General features: G+C 31.8%; 2 protein-coding genes across 8 annotated transcripts; one reads left to right on the top strand and one right to left on the bottom strand.

Moving 5' to 3' along the window:
• The first annotated feature begins 10,776 nt into the window (after positions 1 to 10,776).
• On the top strand, positions 10,777 to 13,902 carry LOC107422074 (RHOMBOID-like protein 13). 2 transcript variants are annotated; one of them, XM_016031474.4, is made up of 2 exons: positions 10,777 to 10,934; positions 11,064 to 12,573. In XM_016031474.4, exon 2 carries the CDS (start codon positions 11,461 to 11,463, stop codon positions 12,274 to 12,276), a length of 816 nt encoding a protein of 271 aa, XP_015886960.2. In that variant the 5' UTR covers positions 10,777 to 10,934; positions 11,064 to 11,460; the 3' UTR covers positions 12,277 to 12,573. The 2 variants fall into 2 exon arrangements, 1 of the variants encoding a protein (XP_015886960.2); XR_003056652.3 differs by adding an exon at positions 13,344 to 13,902 and having other exon boundaries at positions 10,830 to 12,403.
• Positions 13,903 to 15,554: 1,652 nt separating this feature from the next.
• On the bottom strand, positions 15,555 to 19,367 carry LOC107422075 (protein ENHANCED DISEASE RESISTANCE 2-like). 6 transcript variants are annotated; one of them, XM_048477759.2, is made up of 5 exons: positions 19,175 to 19,367; positions 18,238 to 18,296; positions 17,804 to 17,875; positions 16,739 to 17,695; positions 15,555 to 15,885 (listed from the first exon to the last, which is right to left on the bottom strand). In XM_048477759.2, coding segments are annotated over exons 3-5 (978 nt in total). In that variant the 5' UTR covers positions 17,824 to 17,875; positions 18,238 to 18,296; positions 19,175 to 19,367; the 3' UTR covers positions 15,555 to 15,884. The 6 variants fall into 6 exon arrangements, with proteins under 6 accessions (XP_048333716.2, XP_048333715.2, XP_048333717.2 ...); XM_048477758.2 differs by lacking the exon at positions 18,238 to 18,296; XM_048477760.2 differs by lacking the exon at positions 18,238 to 18,296 and having other exon boundaries at positions 16,739 to 17,709; positions 19,175 to 19,366.
• Between the last annotated feature and the right edge of the window lie 1,856 nt (positions 19,368 to 21,223).

Here is a 21,223-nt window from a genome sequence, read left to right as displayed (position 1 = left end):
TAAAACGTTAGTTCTCATGGAAACGATACTCTGCTCACTTACTTTAACACTTAAGCAATCTGTGCACTTACAGTCGTTGCAACAAGCAAGTTTTCCGTTTCATTGTCGGAAACCTGAATAATGGGCAATCATCAATCTATAACACTTTTAATTTCTAAGAATATACATGTTTTGAAGAGGTCATTTGATGCACATCACACTTCCAATGATCCCTTTCAGTTGCCTCCAGGCCCAATTACTCGAAGGAGAGCCAAAAGATTCAAGGAGGCCTTATTTGCATTCATGAAGGATCTTGACGTGTTTAAAGAGGAGGACATTACCAAACCCACTTTTGAGAATTCCAAGTTTAAGAACAACTATTTGACAGCTCAAGATCAAGTATTGGTTCGAAAAGTAAGCCAAAATTAAAGGGGGACGTTTTGGGCTTGAAGAATTATAAAATGGGCTTGAGGAAGTTGCAAAATGGACTGTTTTGGTGCTATTTTAAGAGACCAAGTATTTTAGAACATCCGGACCATATAATTTAATGCTAGCTAGGCCCAACTAGGTTAAATTAAGCATTTAGTTTTGTCTTGGTAATTTTGGACGTGTAATAACCATATAAGGTAATTCTAACTGGTTCAAAATAAGTCAAAATAATCTTTAATGCTTTGTCTAGGATTTCTTAAAAGTCTTAGATTCTATTTAAGGATTTTATTTTTCCATTTGTAAGGAGATGGATTTTTTTTTAATGAAATTTTCTCTCATTGAGAATTGTTTTTTCACCATTATTCTTAGACCTTCAAGCTACTCACTTGAGAGTGTCTTTATACTTATGATTCTTATCTTCCACAGATAAAGGCTCATAAGTCAATACCATAGGTTCCTACCTCTAAATAAGTAGTGGGTCTTAGTTAGATATATTTTATTTTATTTTAATTTTTTTTCTTTTTTTTTCCTTCTATTTTTAAGTTCCTTGCAAGTGTTTTTCATCTTATCTTCATATCCATTCACCATCTGGTTATTCACTTTCATTTCATTGACTGAAAATCATCATCTCACTACCATACATGCATCCGTGAGCTTATTATTTTGGTATCAGAGCATCGGTTACAAGGTATGTGAGAATTTTCTTTGTTTTATTTATTTCCTGATTCTAACATATTGAAACCCTAGCTTGCGTTGTTTTGTTTTTTGGTGTTTTTCTTTTGTTCCTTGTTTCTTCTTTCCTTGTCATTCGCTGTTCATTTTTTCTTCTATTCCCATTTTGTGTTCCCGTCCATTTTTGTTGTGTTTCTTTTGCTTGGCATACCCTAGAAAATCCACAATCTTGTTCATTGAGTTTCGTTAGAATCTTTGAATTATTTCTACCACTTGCTGTTGTTTGGAAGGTTTGATATATATATATATATATATATATCCAACCATATTATCTTAGCAAAGGTTGTTCTAAAAAAAAATACTACAAAAAAAAAATTGAAAAAAAAAAGTTGTGAAAAATCTGAGGCATATATTAAAACAAAAATTCGAATTTAAAAAAAAAAGAAAAAAAAAAAGAAGCATATCCTTTTTGGCACTTGAAAGTAGATCCAACCTTTCAAAATCTTTCCTCTTGATTGATCTGGTTGTTTGATTTGTTTAAAAGGCCATTGGTACAAAAAGATTATCTATATTAGTTGCTACAAATCTTCCCAATATCTTCTATTCATTTGATCTTAATTCATTGATTGTTATTTTGCCTTTTGTTGCTTACTATTTCCATTATCATTTTCTCTTCCTATCCTTAGAATCTTGTTCCTACCTATTTCTTGCTTGGGCTTCTTTTTTTTTTTTTTTTTTAGTTGTTGTCTTTCATTCTTTATTATTTTGTTCATCATCTCATCAAAGTGCTGCATTTCTTGTTTCACCCTTATTTAAATAAGTATATTGTGCTTGATAGTGGTACTTGTTGAGTCCTATAGAACTTGGTGAATCATGTGGTGCATATTTTCTTTCTTTATTGTGTGTGTGTGAAACACAAGAGTGAGAGAAAATACATGAGGGACATTTCTTTCACCATGTCATCTGATGAGCTTAGAGCAAAATATGAAGAAATCAATTCCAACAGCAATATGGAAAGGAAGTTTGAAGAATTAATGAGGCGTATGACTTTGATGAAAGAACAAATGAATACTCAAAGGAATTTCCCTAGATCATGAGAGGGAACACCACAAGTTACTAATGAAGGAAGGAGAAATAACAGAAGAGCTACAATGCCTAGAGAAGAAGATATTGAAGAAATTAGTGAGGATGAATATGAGGAAGAGTTTGAGTTTAAGGATCCTAGAATGGGAACAAGGAGAGGAGAAAGGAGAGGGAATTTACCAAGGAGGAATCATAGAGGTCGAGATGAAGAGGATGGTAATTTGAACAATATCAAAATGAGCATACCATCATTCCAAGGAAGGAATGATCTGGATGAGTACCTCAATTGGGAAAAGAAGGTAGATCTAATCTTGGATTACCACAACTACTCCAAGGAGAAGAAGGTAAAGCTTGCTGTGATTGAGTTTAGTGACTATGCAATCATATGGTGGGATCAACTTGTCATGAACCGAAGAAGGAATGGTGAGAGGCCCATAAGAACATGGGAAGAACTCAAAGCTATTATGAGGAAAAGATTCATTCCAAACTATTATTATCGAAAGTTATACCGAAAACTTCAAGGTTTAACTCAAGGTAATATGAGTGTGGAAAAATAATCAAAGGAAATGGAGGTAGCTATGATTAGAGCTAATGTTGTGGAGGATCGAGAAGCTACAATTTCTAGGTTTATTGAAGGGCTTAATAAGGATATTGCAAATGTGGTGGAGCTGCAACCATATGTGGAATTTGGAGGATGTGATTCACGTGGCAACCAAGGTGGAGAAACAACTCAAGAAAAGGAATTCTTCTTTCAAAAACAACTCCATTAGCACCTTTGGAAAGGGAGGAAATACTTGGAAAGGTGGGAATTCAAATTGGAAGAAGAATGACAAACCATACAGCAGTAAATTCAACAACTCAAAAGGAGAAGTTTATAAAGAAAGGGATAAAGGGAAAGCCAAAGAAGAAGAACCAAAAAGACATAGGGACATCTAATATTTCATATGCTTAGGAAAAGGACATATTGCCTCTCAATGTCCTAATCACAGAACCATGGTGATAAGGAATGGAGGAATTGAGTCCGAAAGCGAAAATGAAGAAGCTGAAGATGAAGATTCAAAGTTGGAAGAAAGTGAATGTGAATATGCAGAAGAAGGAAAATCTTTGGTGGTGAGGAGAGCTTTAAATGCACAAGCCAAGGAAGAAGAAAAGGACCAAAGGGAGAACATTTTCCATACAAGATGTCAAGTCCAAGGAAGGGTTTGCAATCGGATAATCAATGGAGGGAGCTGTACAAATGTGGTAAGTGAAGAATTGGTGAAGAAGTTAAAGCTAAGGACAACCAAGCATCCTCGCCCATACAAGCAGCAATGGTCGAATGATTGTGGGGAAATCAAAGTTACTAAGCAAGTTAAAGTCTTGTTCACCATTGGAAGATATCAACATGAAGTAGAGTGTGATGTGGTTCCAATGCAAGCTGGTCACATTCTTTTAGGAAGGCCTTGGCAGTACAATAGGAAGGTTATCTATGATGGATTCACCAACAAATACACCTTCAACAAGGATGGAAGAAAAACAACTCTTGCTCCCATGACTCCACATCAAATCTTGAAAGTACAAATGAAAGATAAAAGAGAGAAAAAGTGAGAAAAATGAAGAAAAAGAAAAGGGTGAGAAAAAGAGTGAAAAGAGTGAAGATGCAAAAGAAAAGAAAGTGAGAGAAGAAAAAGGGAAAGAAATAGAGAGAAAAGGGAATGACTACCAAGAAAAAGAGCGTGGTGAAAAAGAGAGAAAACAAAAGAGTTTTTATACAAAAATGAGTGACTTGAAAAGTGCATTTATAACTCAAAAATCCATTTTTCTTATGTTGTACAGGGATGAGAACCTTGATACTAATAATACCTTGCCTAGTGCAATGGTATCTCTTTTGCAGGAATATGAAGATATATTTCCTGAGAAGGTTCCAAGTGGATTACCACCACTAAGAGGGATTGAGCAGCAAATAGATTTCATTCCGGGAGTTACAATACCAAATCGTCCAGCTTATAGAACCAATTCGGAAAAACCAAAGGAGCTGTAAAAACAAGTTGAAGAACTTTTGGCAAAAGGGTATATTCAAGAGAGTATGAGCCCATGTGCTGTATCGGTGCTTTTAGTGCCCAAGAAAGATGGAACTTGGAGAATGTTCATGGATTGCAGAGCCATCAACAAAATTACGGTAAAGTATCAGTATCCTATCCCTAGATTAGATGACATGCTTGATGAGCTGCATGGTTCCCAAATTTTCTCCAAAATAGACCTTAGGAGTGGTTACCACCAAATTAGGATGAGGGAGGCGGATGAGTGGAAAACAGCTTTCAAAACCAAGCAAGGTTTATATGAGTGGTTGGTCATGCCATTTGGCTTGACAAATGCACCTAGTACATTCATGATGTTAATGAACCATGTCCTGCGTGCATTTATAGGAAAGTTTGTAGTTGTGTATTTTGATGACATTCTCATATATAGTAAGAGTTTGGAAGAGCATATAGAGCATATTGGAAATGTGCTAGATGTTCTCAGAAGTGAAAAATTGTATGCCAATTTAAAGAAATGTTGTTTTTGCATGAATGAAGTTGTTTTCCTAGGTTTTGTTGAATGAAGTTGTTTTCCTAGGTTTTGTTGAATGAAGTTGTTTTCATAGGTTTTATTGTTAGTTCTAATGGTGTGAAAGTTGATGAGTCAAAGGTCCAATCCATTAAAGAATGGGCAACGCCTAAAAGTGCAAGTGAGGTTAGGAGCTTTCATGGGTTAGCTAGCTTTTATAGGAGGTTTGTTAATGACTTTAGCACCATTGCTGCACCTCTGAATGCTTGTTAAGAAAAATATAATTTTCAAATGGGGAGAAGAACAAGAGAGAGCTTTTAATACTCTTAAAAATAAGCTAACAAATGCACCTGTTCTTGCTTTACCTAATTTTGCTAAAACTTTTGAAATCGAATGTGATGCTTCTGGTCTTGGCATAGGAGGTGTTTTGATGGAGGACGGGAGGCCCATAGCTTACTTTAGTAAAAAACTTGGAGGAGATGCTTTGAATTACTTTGTGTACGATAAGGAATTATATGCTTTATACCGAACTTTGGAGACTTGGTAGCATTATCTTTGGCCCAAGGAGTTCATCATCCATACGGATCATGATTCCTTAAGGCATATCAAAGGGCAAAGCAAGTTGCAAAGAAGACATGCCAACTGGGTGGAGTTCATAGAATCGTTCCTATACATCATCAAATACAAGTAAGGAAAGGAGAACATAGTGGCAGATGCATTGTCAATGAGGTACACTCTAATCTCAACCTTGAATGCTAAGATGTTAGGATTTGAACAAATTAAAGAATTGTATGCAAAAGATCCTGATTTTGGAAATGTGATTGCTGCATGTGAAAAGATTTCTTTTGATAAGTTTTATAGAAATGATGGATATTTATTTAGGGAAAACAAACTTTGTGTGCCACAATGTTCACTTAGGGAATTACTAGTTGGAGAGACATGAGGGTGGCCTTATGGGGTATTTTGGTGTTGTTAAAACATTAGAAATCTTAGGTGAGCACTTCTTTTGGCCACACATGAGAAAGGATGTGGAGAAGGTTTGCCAATGATGCATTACTTGCAAAAAGGCCAAATCCAAAGTACAACCACATGGTTTGTACACTCCATTACCTATTCCAAATGCCCCTTGGATAGACATTTCAATGGTTTTGGTTTTAGGTTTTCCACGGTCTAGCAAAGGAAAGGATTCTATCTTTGTGGTAGTAGATAGATTTTCAAAAATAGCTTATTTCATTCCATGTAGCAAAATAAATGATGCTACACATGTTGCTGATTTGTTCTTTAGGGAGATAGTTAGACTACATGGTATTTCCAAAACCATTGTTTCGGATAGGGTTGTTAAGTTTTTAAGTCATTTTTGAAAAACACTTTGGGGAAAGTTATGAACAAAGCTATTGTTTTCATCCACTTGTCATCCACAAACGGATGGACAAACTGAAGTGGTTAATAGAACTTTAGGAACTTTGCTGAGAGCTTTGATTCAAAGGAATTTGAAAAATTGGGAAGATTGTTTGCCACACATAGAATTTGCCTACAATAGGACATTGCATTCATCCACCAATTGTTTAACATTTGAAATTGTTTATGGTTTTAATCCCCTTACACCATTGGATTTGCTACCCTTACCTACTAATGAAATTGTTTCCACGGATGGCAAAGCAAAAGCAAAGTTTGTGTAGGACTTACACACCAAGGTGAAAGAGCACATTGAGAAGAAAACTAAAATCTATGAAAAGAAGGCTACTAAGGGAAGGAAGCAAGTGATTTTTGAACCAGGAGATTGGGTTTGGGTGCACATGAGAGAGAAGAGATTTCCCGAAAGGAGGAAGACTAAGTTGCATCCAAGAGGGGATGGTCCATTTCAAGTCTTAGAGAACATTAATGACAATGCTTATAAAATTGACTTTCCTGGTGAGTACAACATGAGTTCCACATTCAATGTTAGTGATTTATCTTTCTTTGATGCAGGTGAAGATTCGAGGACGAATCTCTTCAAAGAAGGGGAATGATGCACATCACACTTCCAACGATCCCTTTCAGCTACCTTAAGGCCCAATTACTCAAAGTAGAGCCAAAAGATTCAAGGAGGCCTTATTTGCATTCATGAAGGATCTTGATGTGTTTAAAGAGGAGGACATTACCAAATCCACTTTTGAGAATTCTAAGTTTAAGAACAACTATTTGATAGCCCAAGATCAAGTGTTTTTGGTTTGGAAAGTAAGCCAAAATTAAAGAGGGACATTTTGGGCTTGGAGAATTATAAAATGGGCTTGAGGAAATTGCAAAATGGACTGTTTTGGTGCTATTTTAAGAGACCAAGTATTTTAGAACGTCCGAACCATGTAATTTGATGCTAGCTAGACCCAACTAGGTTAAATTAAGCATTTAATTTTATCTTGGTAATTTTGGACGTATAATAACTATATAAGATAATTCTAACTGGTTCAAAATAAGTCAAAATAATCTTTAATGCTTTGTCTAGGATTTCTAAAAAGTCTTAGACTTTATTTAAGGATTTTATTTTTCCATTTGTAAGGAGATGGATTTTTTTTTTAATGAAATTTTCTCTCATTGAGAATTATTTTTTCACCATTACTCTTAGACCTTCAGGCTACTCACTTGAGAGTGTCTTTATACTTATGGTTATTATCTTCCATAGATAAAGGGTTATAAGTCAATACCATAGGTTCCTACCTCTAAATATGTAGTGGGTCTTGGTTGGATATATTTTATTTTATTTTAATTTTTTTTTCCTTCTGTTTTTAAGTTCCTTGCAATTGTTTTTTATCCCATCTCCATATCCAATCACCATCTGGTTATTCACTTTCATTTCATTGACTCAAAATCATCATCTCACTACCATACACGCATCCGTGAGCGTATCATAATTTGATTGAAACCTTCTAAATAACTTTGAATATGTTTCTTTTTGTACTTCTTAATAGATTCAAATTTGTTGAATTTTGTACTTTTGAATGTTTTTTAAGAATATATTTTTTGAACTATTTTGTCATAAATTTCTGTACAACTTCAAAGATAGTTGATCATAGACTTCTTAATCTCTTTAAAATTGTTTAGACTTAATTAACAAGCAGAACATTACCCAATAGTGTGCCTTTCAATGAAATTGTTTTAGATGTCTTTGGTAAACAACAAATAAAACAAACAAATACAAAATACAAAACAAAACTTATCATTACAAAATTAAAAGTAAAACCTAAATACAACTTACATTTTCATTTTTTGAGCTTCCATGATTTGTATAATCATTGTGTTTGCAACCTTAGTTTATGATGGAGTATGAGTTAGACAGCGAGAAATATATCTTGTGTATGCTTTAAGAGGAAGAATGAGACTACATAAATAAGTTGTTTAAGTAGATTTAATTAGTAAATATTCTCATTAGTAATTTTAAATGGGATTAAAATATAATTTTTATAATATGATTATATATAGTTTATTTGGTAGTACAACTAAAACTTTTAAGAAAAAAGAAAAAAACTTTTGATTTTGACTTATATTTTGTTAATTAACACTATGCCAAAGTCTTTTTTCTTCTTTTTAAAAAGAAAATTAGCATTGTGGCGCTCCTAACTATATTGCGTTTTACACATTACGCCTTATAAAAAAAATTTCTAGTATTTTACACTGTAAACTTACAAAATCTTTACATCGTTAGTCTTTCTACCAAAATACGAAACAGAAAAGATCATATGTACACATGATGCTTAAATAGGGTTAATCATGTCATTTACATTGCCTTTTTTAATTTCTAAAATTAGGGATTGGAATTTCCAGTCGTCTCTGGCTTGGGATACTAGTTCGATCAATTAAATGCATTTTTGATAATTTTTTAAACCCAGTAAGGCATCAATAACCAAGTAGAGACAAAATAGAGAATCTTTGCATCGCTTTTTCTACCTTTAAATAAAAAAAAGAAGCTATTGATAATTTGCATTCGGATTCAACAAGATATATAATCCAAAATCAGAATCTATAATTCCAAGGAATTTAAGCATTTCAAGAACATTAATTTCCTTTTCAATTTTTTTTTTTTTTTTTTTTGCGATAACTAATTATCAAAGCAAACCCTAAATTAAAGTTCCAAACTTCCAAATTCACCACTCTTAAAAAAACAAACTATGCTGTGCTTTACCTTCAACATCCAAGATCTACCACAAAGTTCTATGCTCTCTTTCACACTCCACCAAAAGATCTAAGAATCTAAAAGCATTTATGGAGGAAGTTCTTCCCTGTGTCCTTCCCTAACCATTTAAGGCTCTCCATCAACTCCCATAAGAGTGAGAAAGAGTTAATGTAAATGACATAATTACCCCTATTTGAGCATTATGTGCACTACACCTAATCATCTTTTTCGGTGGTATTATGATAGAAAAACTAACAGTACAAGGATTTTGCAAATTTGGAATGTAAAAATATTGGAAAATTGTTTAGGGTGTAAGATTTAAGATCTGGCATAATTTGAGGGACAAAAATTTCAAAAATTTTTTATACTACAATTTTAAAGGATAAGGAATTTCTTTTATCTAGATCAAGGTTTTAACTTAGAATATTTGTAATGGTTTTACTACAAGGCACCACTGTGCTAAAGTCTATGAGGAATTTTGCTTCGAAAAAGAAAAATTATGGGGTAATTTCTTTTTCTTTTTGGTACAAGGTTTAGAATATCCAATATTTTCTCGAAATTTTAATTTTTTTAAAGGGTTGAAATAAAATTTAGATTCCAAATAGAAACAGATAGAATTTTCATATTATCCAGTGAAATTTTTAAAATTTTGCCAATATTTCCATAAAAAATTCTGTCAAAATATTTACATAAAATCCTTGACAATTTGGTTAAAAAATCTATAATATCCATCGAAAATTTAGAAACTTTTATATAAATTTCTAAAAATTTCCATGGAAATTTCGAAAATATCTATGAATTTTTTTTTAAAAAAAAATTATTCCTGTTTAGTAAATTATTTTACCAAATTAATTGTAGTGACTTTTTTTTTTCCTTACATTTTAATTTTTTTAAATATTTAATAATATAAATAAAATAAAGTGAATTGAAATTTGATAACCTTAATAAATTTTATTCATTGATTAAATATATATATACTTGCTATATATTTTGTATAAGATGAATTCATTAAAATTCCATAATTATGAGTTAATAATTAATTGTATAAGAATAAAAAATAATAAAAAATAATATAATATTATGTAAAATTGGTATTGATAGCATTTAAATTAATAATATTAAGCAAATAAAAATTAAAAAAATAATAGAATATATTATATTAAACATTAAAAATAACTATATTTAATACAATATTCTTATGGTTAACATATTAATAATTACATGAAAATTTATTAAGAAGATAAATCTTTAAATAATTATTTTTTACATTTCACATTTCAAAATAAAAACTAAAAAGATACTAAGAGTTCTATAAGTATTGAGATGATATTTATAAATTATAATGTAATTGTAAAATAAATAATTTATCAAATATATATAGTTTTTTTGCATATTTTTATCAATAATAATTTATTTATTATCGTTACTATTTATTATAAATTAAATTAGTTAAGAAAAATATAATATTTATTCAATATTTTTGTAATTTTAATAATCAATTTGATAAATAATTGTTTAAATAAGCTAATGCTAAAATTTTAATAAAAATTTTTATTGATATTCGATATTTTTTGATATTTTCATGAAAATTTTTATATTTTAAACTTTATTTTGGTAATCTAGTTTACTGGACAAATTGAAACTTGATAAACGTAGTATTTTATAATTTTCCCTTTATTTGTGTTTTTTTTCTTTTTTTTTTTTTGAGGCCCTTGACTTTTCTTTTTAGTATTAAGATCTAAAAGTTGCTAAAAATAATTGATAAGTGTATTAAAAAAAAAGAAGAAAATTGTTCTATGGTGACAAATAAAGAGTTAAAATAGTATAACCCTTTATATATATATATATATATGAAAATAATTATAAAAAACGGATTTAGGATAACGAGTTAAAAAAATAAATAAATAATAAAATAAAAAAAAGAGGAAAAAAAATTTCCGAAGTATCGTCCCATGGGAAAAAAGAAGAAGGGTATTTCAGTAATTTAAATGATACACCAGTTTTCATGAAGCCTACTGTATTGTGCAGAAAGTCCCAGAAAATTTAGGGCCAAAAGGAGAGAAAGCAGCAAGAAACGATTTGAAGCTAACAACAACGGGTGAGAAACTTCTTTCTTTGTCTCTGATTCTTTGATCTCTCAAAAGCCCTCTCACTTGTCACTGTTTCTCTTGTTTCGAATAAGAAGAGAAAATCTCACTGAATTCGGCTTATGATTTTCTTGGCACAGAAAATCTTCCTGCAACTTGTTGTGGATTCGCTGAGAAAAGAACTATATTCCTGAATGATTTGAGAAAACACAGCTTTCAGATTGGTTTTTTTGAATGCTTTGAGATTATCGGATGTCTAAATTTTGAACATTTTTTAGGGGTTTTTGATCTGGGCAGTATAGAATTGATGATCCTGAGTTGGGTCTTTACTCGTATGAGAAAGATTTGAAGAAATCCATTTGAAATTTTTTGAGGTAGCTCGATTTGTTATTTGCGGTTGTGCAAAAGTGCTTTCGATCTTCATGAACTTGTTGCTGTAACTGTGGAAACTGTGGAGTTGACTGGTGTAATCAGCTTTGAAGCATTATAGAGAGGGAACGAGAAGTCTGAATAAGGATAGTAAAAGAATTGGGATAGATGGGAAGGCCATTGTTTTATGAGATCTTGGAAAAACCAGCCACAAGTTGTATCATAGGAATATGCTGTGCAATTTGGTTCTATATACAGAAAAAACACATTGGGTATTCACACGTGGGGTTGAGTTATGAAACCGCCATTGAAGGGCACCATTGGAGGATCATAACTTCAGCCTTTTCTCATATAAGCATACTTCATCTTGTATTCAACATGAGTGCACTTTGGAGTCTTGGGATAGTAGAGAAATTGGGGCATTTGGGACTTGGGGTGGAATATTATCTCCAGTACTCACTTGTCATGGTTGTACTCTCTGGGTTGCTAGTTTTGGGTATGTACCATATCCTGATCCAGAGATTCAAGCTTGAGTATTTTAGAAGAGTGACTGCTGTTGGATATTCTTGTGTTGTTTTTGGGTGGATGACCATTCTTTCTGTAAAGCAACCTTCTTCAAAGTTGGATCTTTTTGGGTTTCTTTCGCTTCCCATAAGTTTTGCTCCATTCGAGTCGCTGATTTTTACTTCGATTATTGTTCCACAAGCAAGTTTTCTAGGGCATTTATCAGGAATCATTGTTGGATATGCTATTGCATGGGGTTTGATTCATGGGATGAACAATTTTTGGGCAGTTTCGATGTTAGGATGGATTGCAGTTGTGTTTATATTCAGCTTGAAGCGCTCTGGTGCTTATGATTTTAATTTCCTTGAGATTGAATCTGTTACAGATCCTTCCTTGCCATCCGTGCGGTTTCTTGGGTCAGGAAATGGTAGAACATTGCAAATGAGTGCATTACCAGTAGCAGGTACTGAGCTTGTGTAGTATCTTGTCATGATCTACCTGCATGGGCTTTAGTTCTTATATGCCTTCTGCTACGAAGTTACAAGTTTTGAAATGATTCGTTTTTAACTCCTCACAGTGGCAGATGCATGCTGTTGTGCTAAATTTGGTATGTAAGATTACTGTTCATTGTTGTTATCTTCGCCTATGCTTGTTGTTCCAGGGACCAATTTTATCATGATAAATTATATTTGTGGCTATATTAAATTGAGCAGCTACTATATGTATATTTTACAATTATTTTCCAAAAGAAGTGGAAGGGAAAAAAAATTCTTTATATCTTTTATGGTGCATTTATAAGCTTGTTTACTATATGATTGTTAGCAAATTTTAAGGCAAAAGCAGCTAATTACAGATTTTATATGTGGTCTGTTAATTTTTTCAAAGTTGTCCTCTCAGCCTTGATCGTGGGAGCTGAAATGTAATATGTAGATGCACCTGCTACTAAATTCTTTTTACAAAATATCTCAAAAGAAAAATCTTGAGATATTTGGTCTGACTCTGTTCAAGTTTCCTGTGCCTTCTGTCCTCTATAAGAAAATACTCTTGTGAATCTCTTTAGGAACAAACTTTTAGATTGTTATTGGGAGTTTTATATATTGAGTGTGACACTATGTTAAAAGCTGAAACCATAATGGCTGTTGGCAAAAACACATAATGGCTCAAACAACTTAAAAGAGATGCTGAAAAAATGCATTGAGGGCAGTTGGCCTTCATTACCCTTTGATTATGTTTTGTTGGGCATGTGACTTTGGTGGGGGAGAGAAAAGGAAATAGAAAGAACATAAATGAAAAAGCAAGGGTGATCCGTTGCCATTTTAGTGTGAAATACGGAACGATATCATGAATGAAAACTTTATCTGATAAGCATTAACTGTTCAAGTCGAACACTGTTATTTCAAAAAGATTCTGAGAAATAATCCCTTGGCTATTATATTCAAGTTCTATATTCAAGGATTAGTTTTGTAGAACGTTTGAATATATCTTATGTAACAAAGATTTTTACTTTTTGAGGCATGAATTTGAATGCTTGTACCGTTTATTTCTAGGTCATTCAGTGGCATCCTGTTGGAGGCCTTGCTCCAAATGTTGATCTTCGCGATTAATTATGACTATGAAACTGGTCAAGACAATCATGGGATAACTAGTAAGAGGCTGTTGGTCTTGTGGTTTATACCACTTCTTTAATATTAGAGTTGCAACTTTTGCATGCATGACAAAATATTCCTATGTTCATTGACTCAAAAATTCAAGTACGGCAAGCTACTATCTTCTTACAAGTTTCTGGAAGTTTTTGGCCTACTATTTTGTTTTACCTTTTCTTGTTACTTCATTTTCGAGGGAGATTTGGCACAACCTAAAGTCTGCATGCTCTAAAATTTTCCAAGTGATTCAACAATTGAAGGCTTTCTTCTTCTTTATGTGTTTATTATTTTGTTTTTGGAATTGGATCATCATGATTCTCACCATATTCTAACTGATGTCAAGTAATGTATATCTCAGGTTGCCATTGTCTGGAATGGCAGAAATTTTTTTGTAATGTCCACGTTATGATATGTTTTTTAAAAGAATGATTACTGTAAAATAGAAAATTCTGCTTTCAAGTAACTTTCTTCCAAAATTTTGTGAAACTGCCTAGAGCTCTCCGACGGCTGGTTGTTTCTGCAATTAGGTTTTGAAACATCTATTTGTATTTATCGATCCATACTCCATAGAAGTAAGTTAATACCAGCTTGATTGCTCTTCAGTGTATAGTTGGAAGAAGAGCAAAACCATGACAAGAAAATTGGATTATTAGATAGGATGCTCTAATAAACAGTCTATGGTTCATTCTTTTGCAGATTTTAAACTTTTCCCCCTTTTTTTTATTTTTTTCCCAGTTTTTTGTTCCATTAGCATTTGGTACTATTTCAAAACACTGTTTAACGGCAATAGTGAGATAGACAATGGAGGTGGTCTTAACCTTTCTTGAATTCCATTTCCTCTTGTTTGCAGAATGCTTTTAGTATTGATTTGTCTGTGTTTCTTGTTCTGGTTTTGTTTTCCCTTTTTTTATTTTTTATTTTTATTTTTTTTGGGTGGGGAAATAAGGATGGACGATGGAACAATGATCTTTGTTGGTACTGACCGATTGTAGTGGGCAATAATGGTGATGTGCTGGGTTTTGGAAAACCCCTCCAATTCTTGTGAAATGATTGAGAATAAGAGGAAAGCATATTAGTAGGGCGAATTCAAAATGAATGCCAACTGCCTGCATTTTGTAGGTCAGTGGCCATACTCGTTCTTTGTCAAACTGTGTTCGAGGGACTACTACTATTCAAATTTTTTTTTTTTTTTTTGAGAGGATGTTTGGATTATGGATTCAAAATATGGTTTGAAATGATTTATAAAAATTTTGGTTTTTGTGATAATTTAAGGTTAAATGGAAAAGTTTACGTTCTAGTTTGTTTCAATGGATATTATCTCTCTAAATAATGTAAGTGTGAACCATATCAAATTATTTAAGTCAGATGTTCTGAACATGTTAACCTCATAATGGAAATGATCATTCATTTAACAAGAACGTACTTCAAAATCTATCAAACATTTATAGTGGAAAGTGATTGTTGAGAAAAATCTACTTCAAAATTTAATTCCATCGACATGTCGATCATGAATTTAATTTTAATTCCATTGATATATGTTTATTGTGAACAATTTATTCTTTTAACTCAATTTTTTTTCAATTAATTAGAGCTAGTTCTTTTGCAGCAGAAAAACGTGAAATTTAAAAATTATATGTATCGTAAAATAGTTGTTTTTTTTGTTTTTTTTTGTTTTTTTTTTTTTAATAAATATATTCTGTATCCTCAGCAAAAAACTGGGGGGACTAAGTTCATTTATTCTTTTGCATTCTTGATCCACTTGATTTAACAAGAAACCTCTTTCCTCTAATTTAAACATCAAATCTATTTAATCTCTCTTCCTCACTTCTCTTGCCTTTCTTTTTTTATTTTTTCTTAATTTTTCTCTCCCTCCCTCGCTCCTTTTTCCCTGTTACTGAATTTGAAAACGGAACACCATTTTCCAAAGGTTTGTCCGAAGAGATGTACTTGGAAACAGGCACAATTAGGGATGTACAAAAATTGTTGCTGTATTTGAGATGAAAAACACTGTGCTCTTGTAAGTTAAATAAAATTCTTTACAGTCACAAATATTGTTTGCCTTTTTCTTGTGTACTCTGTTTGATATGAAAAGAGAAAAAAGGAAAAGTAAAAATATAATAGAAATAAATAAATTGAATATCCAGCCAATGGGCAATAAAGTCTAAGCAACTCTACCTCTAACCACAATCCCTCGGGGGATAGCTCAGCTGACAATATCCATCCGCATTTATATCAAATTTTGGATCGATGATGAGCTGTGCTTAAAGATCCCCCAACTTCCTAATTTAATATATGGCCACAAAAGCTAGCTCTAGCCACAAATATACCCTAGAGCTTTGAAAATCTAATAAAATCCAAATGGCATGGCTGTTAGTGAAGCAGCTGTGAAAACCTCACCAATTCAATCACCCTCATATCCACAATTTAAGCAAGGAAGGCAATGCGTCTGCATAATTAAGCAAATTCATATGGTGTTAAAAAGGCCAAAAGGAAGTTGAAAAGAAGCACAAGTGAAGAATAACAAATGCAAGTATGCACTAGAAAAATGTATGCAATTGACAATGATATTGATTTGAGTATGTGTTAGTGTTCTGTATTGGCGAGTCCAAAACCATCAAGGTCAAGAAAAATGGATAGAAAATTATGGGCAGAATGAATCTTACTGTTAGAATTAAAGAAAGTGAAATAAATGAGCAAGTGAACAGAAGATATGTACACATCTTCTATTCCAGTCTTGCACTCGGAAAAAAGAGAGAAGTTTATTTATTTAGCACGCTGTTTCTGAAAACAAACAAACCGAGTTTCCCTACTGAAGATACATAATCCCTCACAATTTATCTAAGAGGGATGAAAATCCCACAGGAACAACGGATTGCGGATGAATATAGTTTTGGCCTTAATAATGAATGTTGAAGGGTCACAACAAGGATAATAGTATAAAAGAATCAGGACACCAACGGTGACCATCAGTTTTGACAACCTTGGGAGATGTCTGAAAGCAACGTCAACCGTGGACCGTAGGAAAAGATGCAGAATTACTAATTTTAGAACAATGTCATCAAAAGATTAATCGCTATAACCAAGCTTTTCTGGAAGCATTTGAAAGCTAGTGGTAACATGTGTCATACAAACCAAAGTTAAAAGCAGGGTAAGAAGATGTGATGAGTATAGAAATGAAGGGTGGTTATAAAAGATGGAAATTGATGCATCATGCGTGTATAAAACCAAACCAGTCTGACAAGCAACATTTAACATCACCATAGAAAATTTAATGTGATCAACATTCAGAATTTTCTTACCATTTTGTACCATCTGCACTGTAACCTACAGGATGAACAATCCCATTAGCTTGTGTCTGGCCTGAGTTAGGGCTACCATCTTGGGCAACTGGACTAAGAATTTGAGAAAACCCAAAACCAATTGTTTTCCATAGCCGTGTAGGCAGTGAATTTGGTAAATTACCAGTGAATGAATCAGAATATGGTTCAATTGTTCCAGCTGATGCAGGGTTCAGGCCACACAATGTTATAGCACCTAAGAGTTGTTCTGGAAGCTCAGATTCAGTTTGGCTCTCAATGAGAAAGGCTAGGTCAACAGTTATTGTTGTTATGTAACTAAATGCCAGATGAACAATTGCATTTGCAACCATTGAAGAACCAATATCCACATCAACTTCTAAAAAATTGTCTCCTATACAGTACTTACAAGAAAGGGAACGTCCAATTATGCATATGGCCTGCTCTGAAACTGCTTTTCTAACTATCCAAGGGCCCTTGACAATGTTGGCAATCAATTTAAGCCTCGAGTTCCTGAATGCGTCATCACCTTTCACGAACTGGTCCATCAAAGATCCTTGAGGAATGGGATCTGTGGTTGTAAAATATGCTATAGCACTATAATTATCTTTACTTGGGACTTGTAGATTGAAAGCCCAAATAAAAGGCTTATCACCTGTTGGAAACTCTTCGTCAATTGCTTTACGGACTCGGCAGTTTCGATTATTTAGGACATCTACAATCTTTGTTGAACTTTTAATCCAATCAAATCCAAGAGACTTTAAGAGATATTCGCCACCGGGAATTTTAACCTTGGTTGAGAGATACTCTGGACCTCTAACCATGAACTTGTTTCCAGGTGGGGAAGCCCAACCATTTGAACTGTTTTCTGGATCATCAATTAGTGGAACAGCTCCCTCTGATTGCACTCTCCTCATCCATTCAACCTCCTTTTTGCAATCAGTGCTGGCCATATGATATCTGCTTTGGCAAATCTGTTAGCCAATTTAGTAAATTAAATTTTTGAAAGGTTTAAAAACAATATGATTGATATACTTATATTGTTAGACAATCAAGACATTTTCATACCCTAGGTTGCCAACATGCATAGCTCTTGCCTAAACCCGTTAGACAAGGTCTTGGAGGCAACGGCAGATTTGCCTATCAAGAAGGGTAGAATTGGTTAAAAAGCTATGAAAAACCTTCATATGGGGATAGATTTCAACATCAAATGAGAAATTAAGTGACCAACAAACAGAGAAGCCACATGACCAGATAAACCAGACTGTTCTGAAAATATTAAGAGACCTTGAACAGAAGGCCAGCAAATGTCTCTGAGCGAATGGAAATATGCAATTGATTTTTCTTCTTTACTTTCTTTGAAGAATGATTCTCAGTCCATTAATAAGAATGAATGAATGCAAAATTCTTCCTTAATCAGCTTGGTATTAAAAAAATGAAAAAAAAGGGGGAAAAAAAAAAAAAAAACCACCAATAAATAGTATGAAAGTGAAGACATTAACCTCTTTTTTGAGTCAGAAGGCAAACCCAGAAATTATTGAAAACAACTCTTCTTCAAAACCTTCCAACATATTTAAAATAAGTACAGAGAGCAGCATCTCCAATCTCCATGAGCAAAACACTTTACAGCCATGAATTCAACGGCTTGTTTTTAATTAAAAAAATACAGGATAATATATTATCTTTCTTTATTTACGTGTCAGATATCATGCTAATGCTATTGCTAACCAAGTCAGCGCTTGACCATATATTAAATGCTGTTATGTCCTAGTACACAAACAAATAATGAACATATAATAATAAATAAATAAATCAAAATTTACAAGAAACCGTGCTCTTAACCTACATTAGTGATTTATCATTCTTCTCTCTTCATTTTTTAAAATTATTTTTTTAATTGTTTCTATCATTAACAAAATATTACCAATTTTTTTTATCCCAAAAAAAAAAAAAAAAAAAAAAAGCAACAAAAGTAAACATGATCCATTAGAATAAATGAACACAAACCCGAGCAGACTTAAACATAGCTCTAAACCAAAAATATATAAATTTCATGCAGAAACCTTATCAAATTTTTAGACAAATCGCACCCCAAAACCCAGAAAATTCACATACAAATTCAATGCCAAAACACTTATTAAAATTTCCTGAAATATTACGCAACCAATCTATATTAAACAAAAAGCGAAAAAAAAAAATAACAGTGATATCATTAAAAATCATCAAAAAATCCAGCTGAATCACATAAATACATATATTTTATTTTTTTTTAAAAGAAAAAAAGCACGATCACGCATCAGAAACATGAAAACCAAGAAACCCTTTTTATCCTAAATTCATAAAATCAAAAATTAAAAAAAAAAAAAAAAGGGGATCAAAGAGAGGAAAATCGGGAAAAGAAAAATGTAAGCTTTGTATTGAGATATAGAAGAAGATTACCTGCAAGCAATCAGGATGCTTCAACAAACCCTTAATTGGATTTTAAAGTAAGAAATGCGATCGAAATATAGGGTTTTTCACAGTGAATGATTTTGGGAAGAAAGTTCAGTTCATTCCTCACATAGACTCTTCGTCCAACGAGTTCTCTTTTTTTCTGTTTTTATTTTGTTTTTGTTTTTTAAACTTTACTTTATTCCAGAAATTACTTTATTCGGTCTTTTGGTTTTTTTTTTTTTTTTTTCCCACTACCAACCGGTCATGGCAGCTGGAAAACCGGTTACAAGTCACAAGAGCAGTAAAAGAGGTTGAGACTTGGGATTGTTGAGCAATTCTGTAATTCCACATAATCCCTTTGAGGGTATATTTATCATTAAAAAAAATAGGTGATGTGTTTTGAGTGGTTAAAGGAACTAGAACTCATATGGATTTTGTGGTTCCCAATGTAGATTAAAATTGCTTCCCTTTGCTTACTTTTTCCAAGACATTCCGTATCAATCTAATACAATATCTAAAAAGATATTTTCCATTTTTCTAGTCATAAAATCTATAAATAATTTTATTTGCACATTTTAGGTTTCGTCAAATTGTCATTTAAATCTACGCGTTTTAAAATTTATCCTTTTTATTTTTATTTTTATGATTTTTAAATGTATCAAAATGATTCATCAATTAATTTTTATTGATAATTTTAACGATTGAAAAAATTAAATTGATATTTTATTATTAAATAATATTATAAAAATATAATTTTGATATTTAAGTATTAAACCTAACTAATAAAAATTGATAGATAAATTATTTTTGATATTTTTAAAAAATTAAAAAATAATATTTAAATGATATCATAGAATTTAAAAAATATTATAGCAAAATTAAAAAGATGTAAATGAAATTTATTTTATATTTTATATAAATTATCAAAATTGAATACAAGATTCAAAAAAAAAAAAAGAAAAAGAAAAAAGAATTGAATTGAATGATATATGAAGTTAATTTTTAAAAAAATATATGTATAGAAACCAACTTTAGTGTATAAATTTTGTTAAACAGTAATTTTAGTCCTTTTATTTTTATCAATTTTATTCAAGGGTAAGTGATAATTTGAAAAATTATTTCTAATAAAATAAAGTATTATTTAACATTTTAACATTATCTTTTTTCTTTTTCAATTAAACATTATATTATTTTTTTAGTAGGGTTTTTTTTATATTTTTTAATGAAATGTTATGTCCTTTGTTTATGATGACATAGTAAAAGAAACGTTATGGAACTAAATTAAAAAATTTATCATTTTAGAAGGTTAAAAATATAGAAAAAAAATTAAGAAGACAAAAATCAAAATTTCTTTTCAATTTGATTTTCGTGCGTTATGGGAGTACTGTATAACACGTAGCCAAACAAAGTCTATTATTCTTCTATTTGGTTTATTGGACAATGTCATTAAAAAAAAAAAAGAAAGAAAGAAAGAAAGAAAGAAAGAAAAAGAAAAAGAAGAAGAAAAGCAAATTGATTTTGTTTTAATCAACATAGAGGATGGGGACATAAAGGAGAAAATCATTTAGTTCAATATTCTTTCTTTTTTGGAAAAAATTTTTTCAATAAACAAATATATAAACAAAATATTTCTAATAAAATAAAGTATTTCTTTTTTTGTTTTTTTAAATGAATTCAATAAACTTTAAAAACGGCTAACTAAATAAATAAAATATATAAACAAATGTTTTTTTGAGAAAGTAAAAACAAAATGAATTTTGAAACACGTCAAGAATAAAGTTAAAAAAACAAAAAGAAGCACGTCAAGAATACATTGACGCAAACGATATTGACGCAAGCAATTGCTGCACATTGTCTTGCGAACTATGCAAATAGTTTATCTGTCTATGAGTCTTGGCCTGAGGATGGCCCTCCGTGGTTAAATCATGTCCTTCAAGCTGATAATTGTAACTGGTTTTCTTAATTAATAACAGTATTATGGTTCCTTAAAAAAAAAAAAAAAAAAAAGAATATATTGACGCATTATTTATCCAACACGTGTTAAGTTTCCTTTTA

Source organism: Ziziphus jujuba, chromosome 3, assembly GCF_031755915.1.
Source record: "Ziziphus jujuba cultivar Dongzao chromosome 3, ASM3175591v1".
In the NCBI taxonomy this organism is placed as follows: Eukaryota; Viridiplantae; Streptophyta; class Magnoliopsida; order Rosales; family Rhamnaceae; genus Ziziphus; species Ziziphus jujuba.
Note: the sequence above shows the minus strand (reverse complement) of the source record. Positions and strands in the feature narration are given on the sequence as shown.

Excerpts from the sequence above, each read along its gene's own strand:
- LOC107422074 (XM_016031474.4), top strand. The coding sequence starts at position 11,461 with ATGGGAAGGCCATTGTTTTATGAGATCTTGGAAAAACCAGCCACAAGT.
- LOC107422075 (XM_048477759.2), bottom strand. The coding sequence starts at position 17,823 with ATGCATGTTGGCAACCTAGG. Across the intron at positions 17,696-17,803 it reads ATGCATGTTGGCAACCTAGG|ATATCATATGGCCAGCACTG; the intron begins GTATGAAAATGT and ends TTGCCAAAGCAG.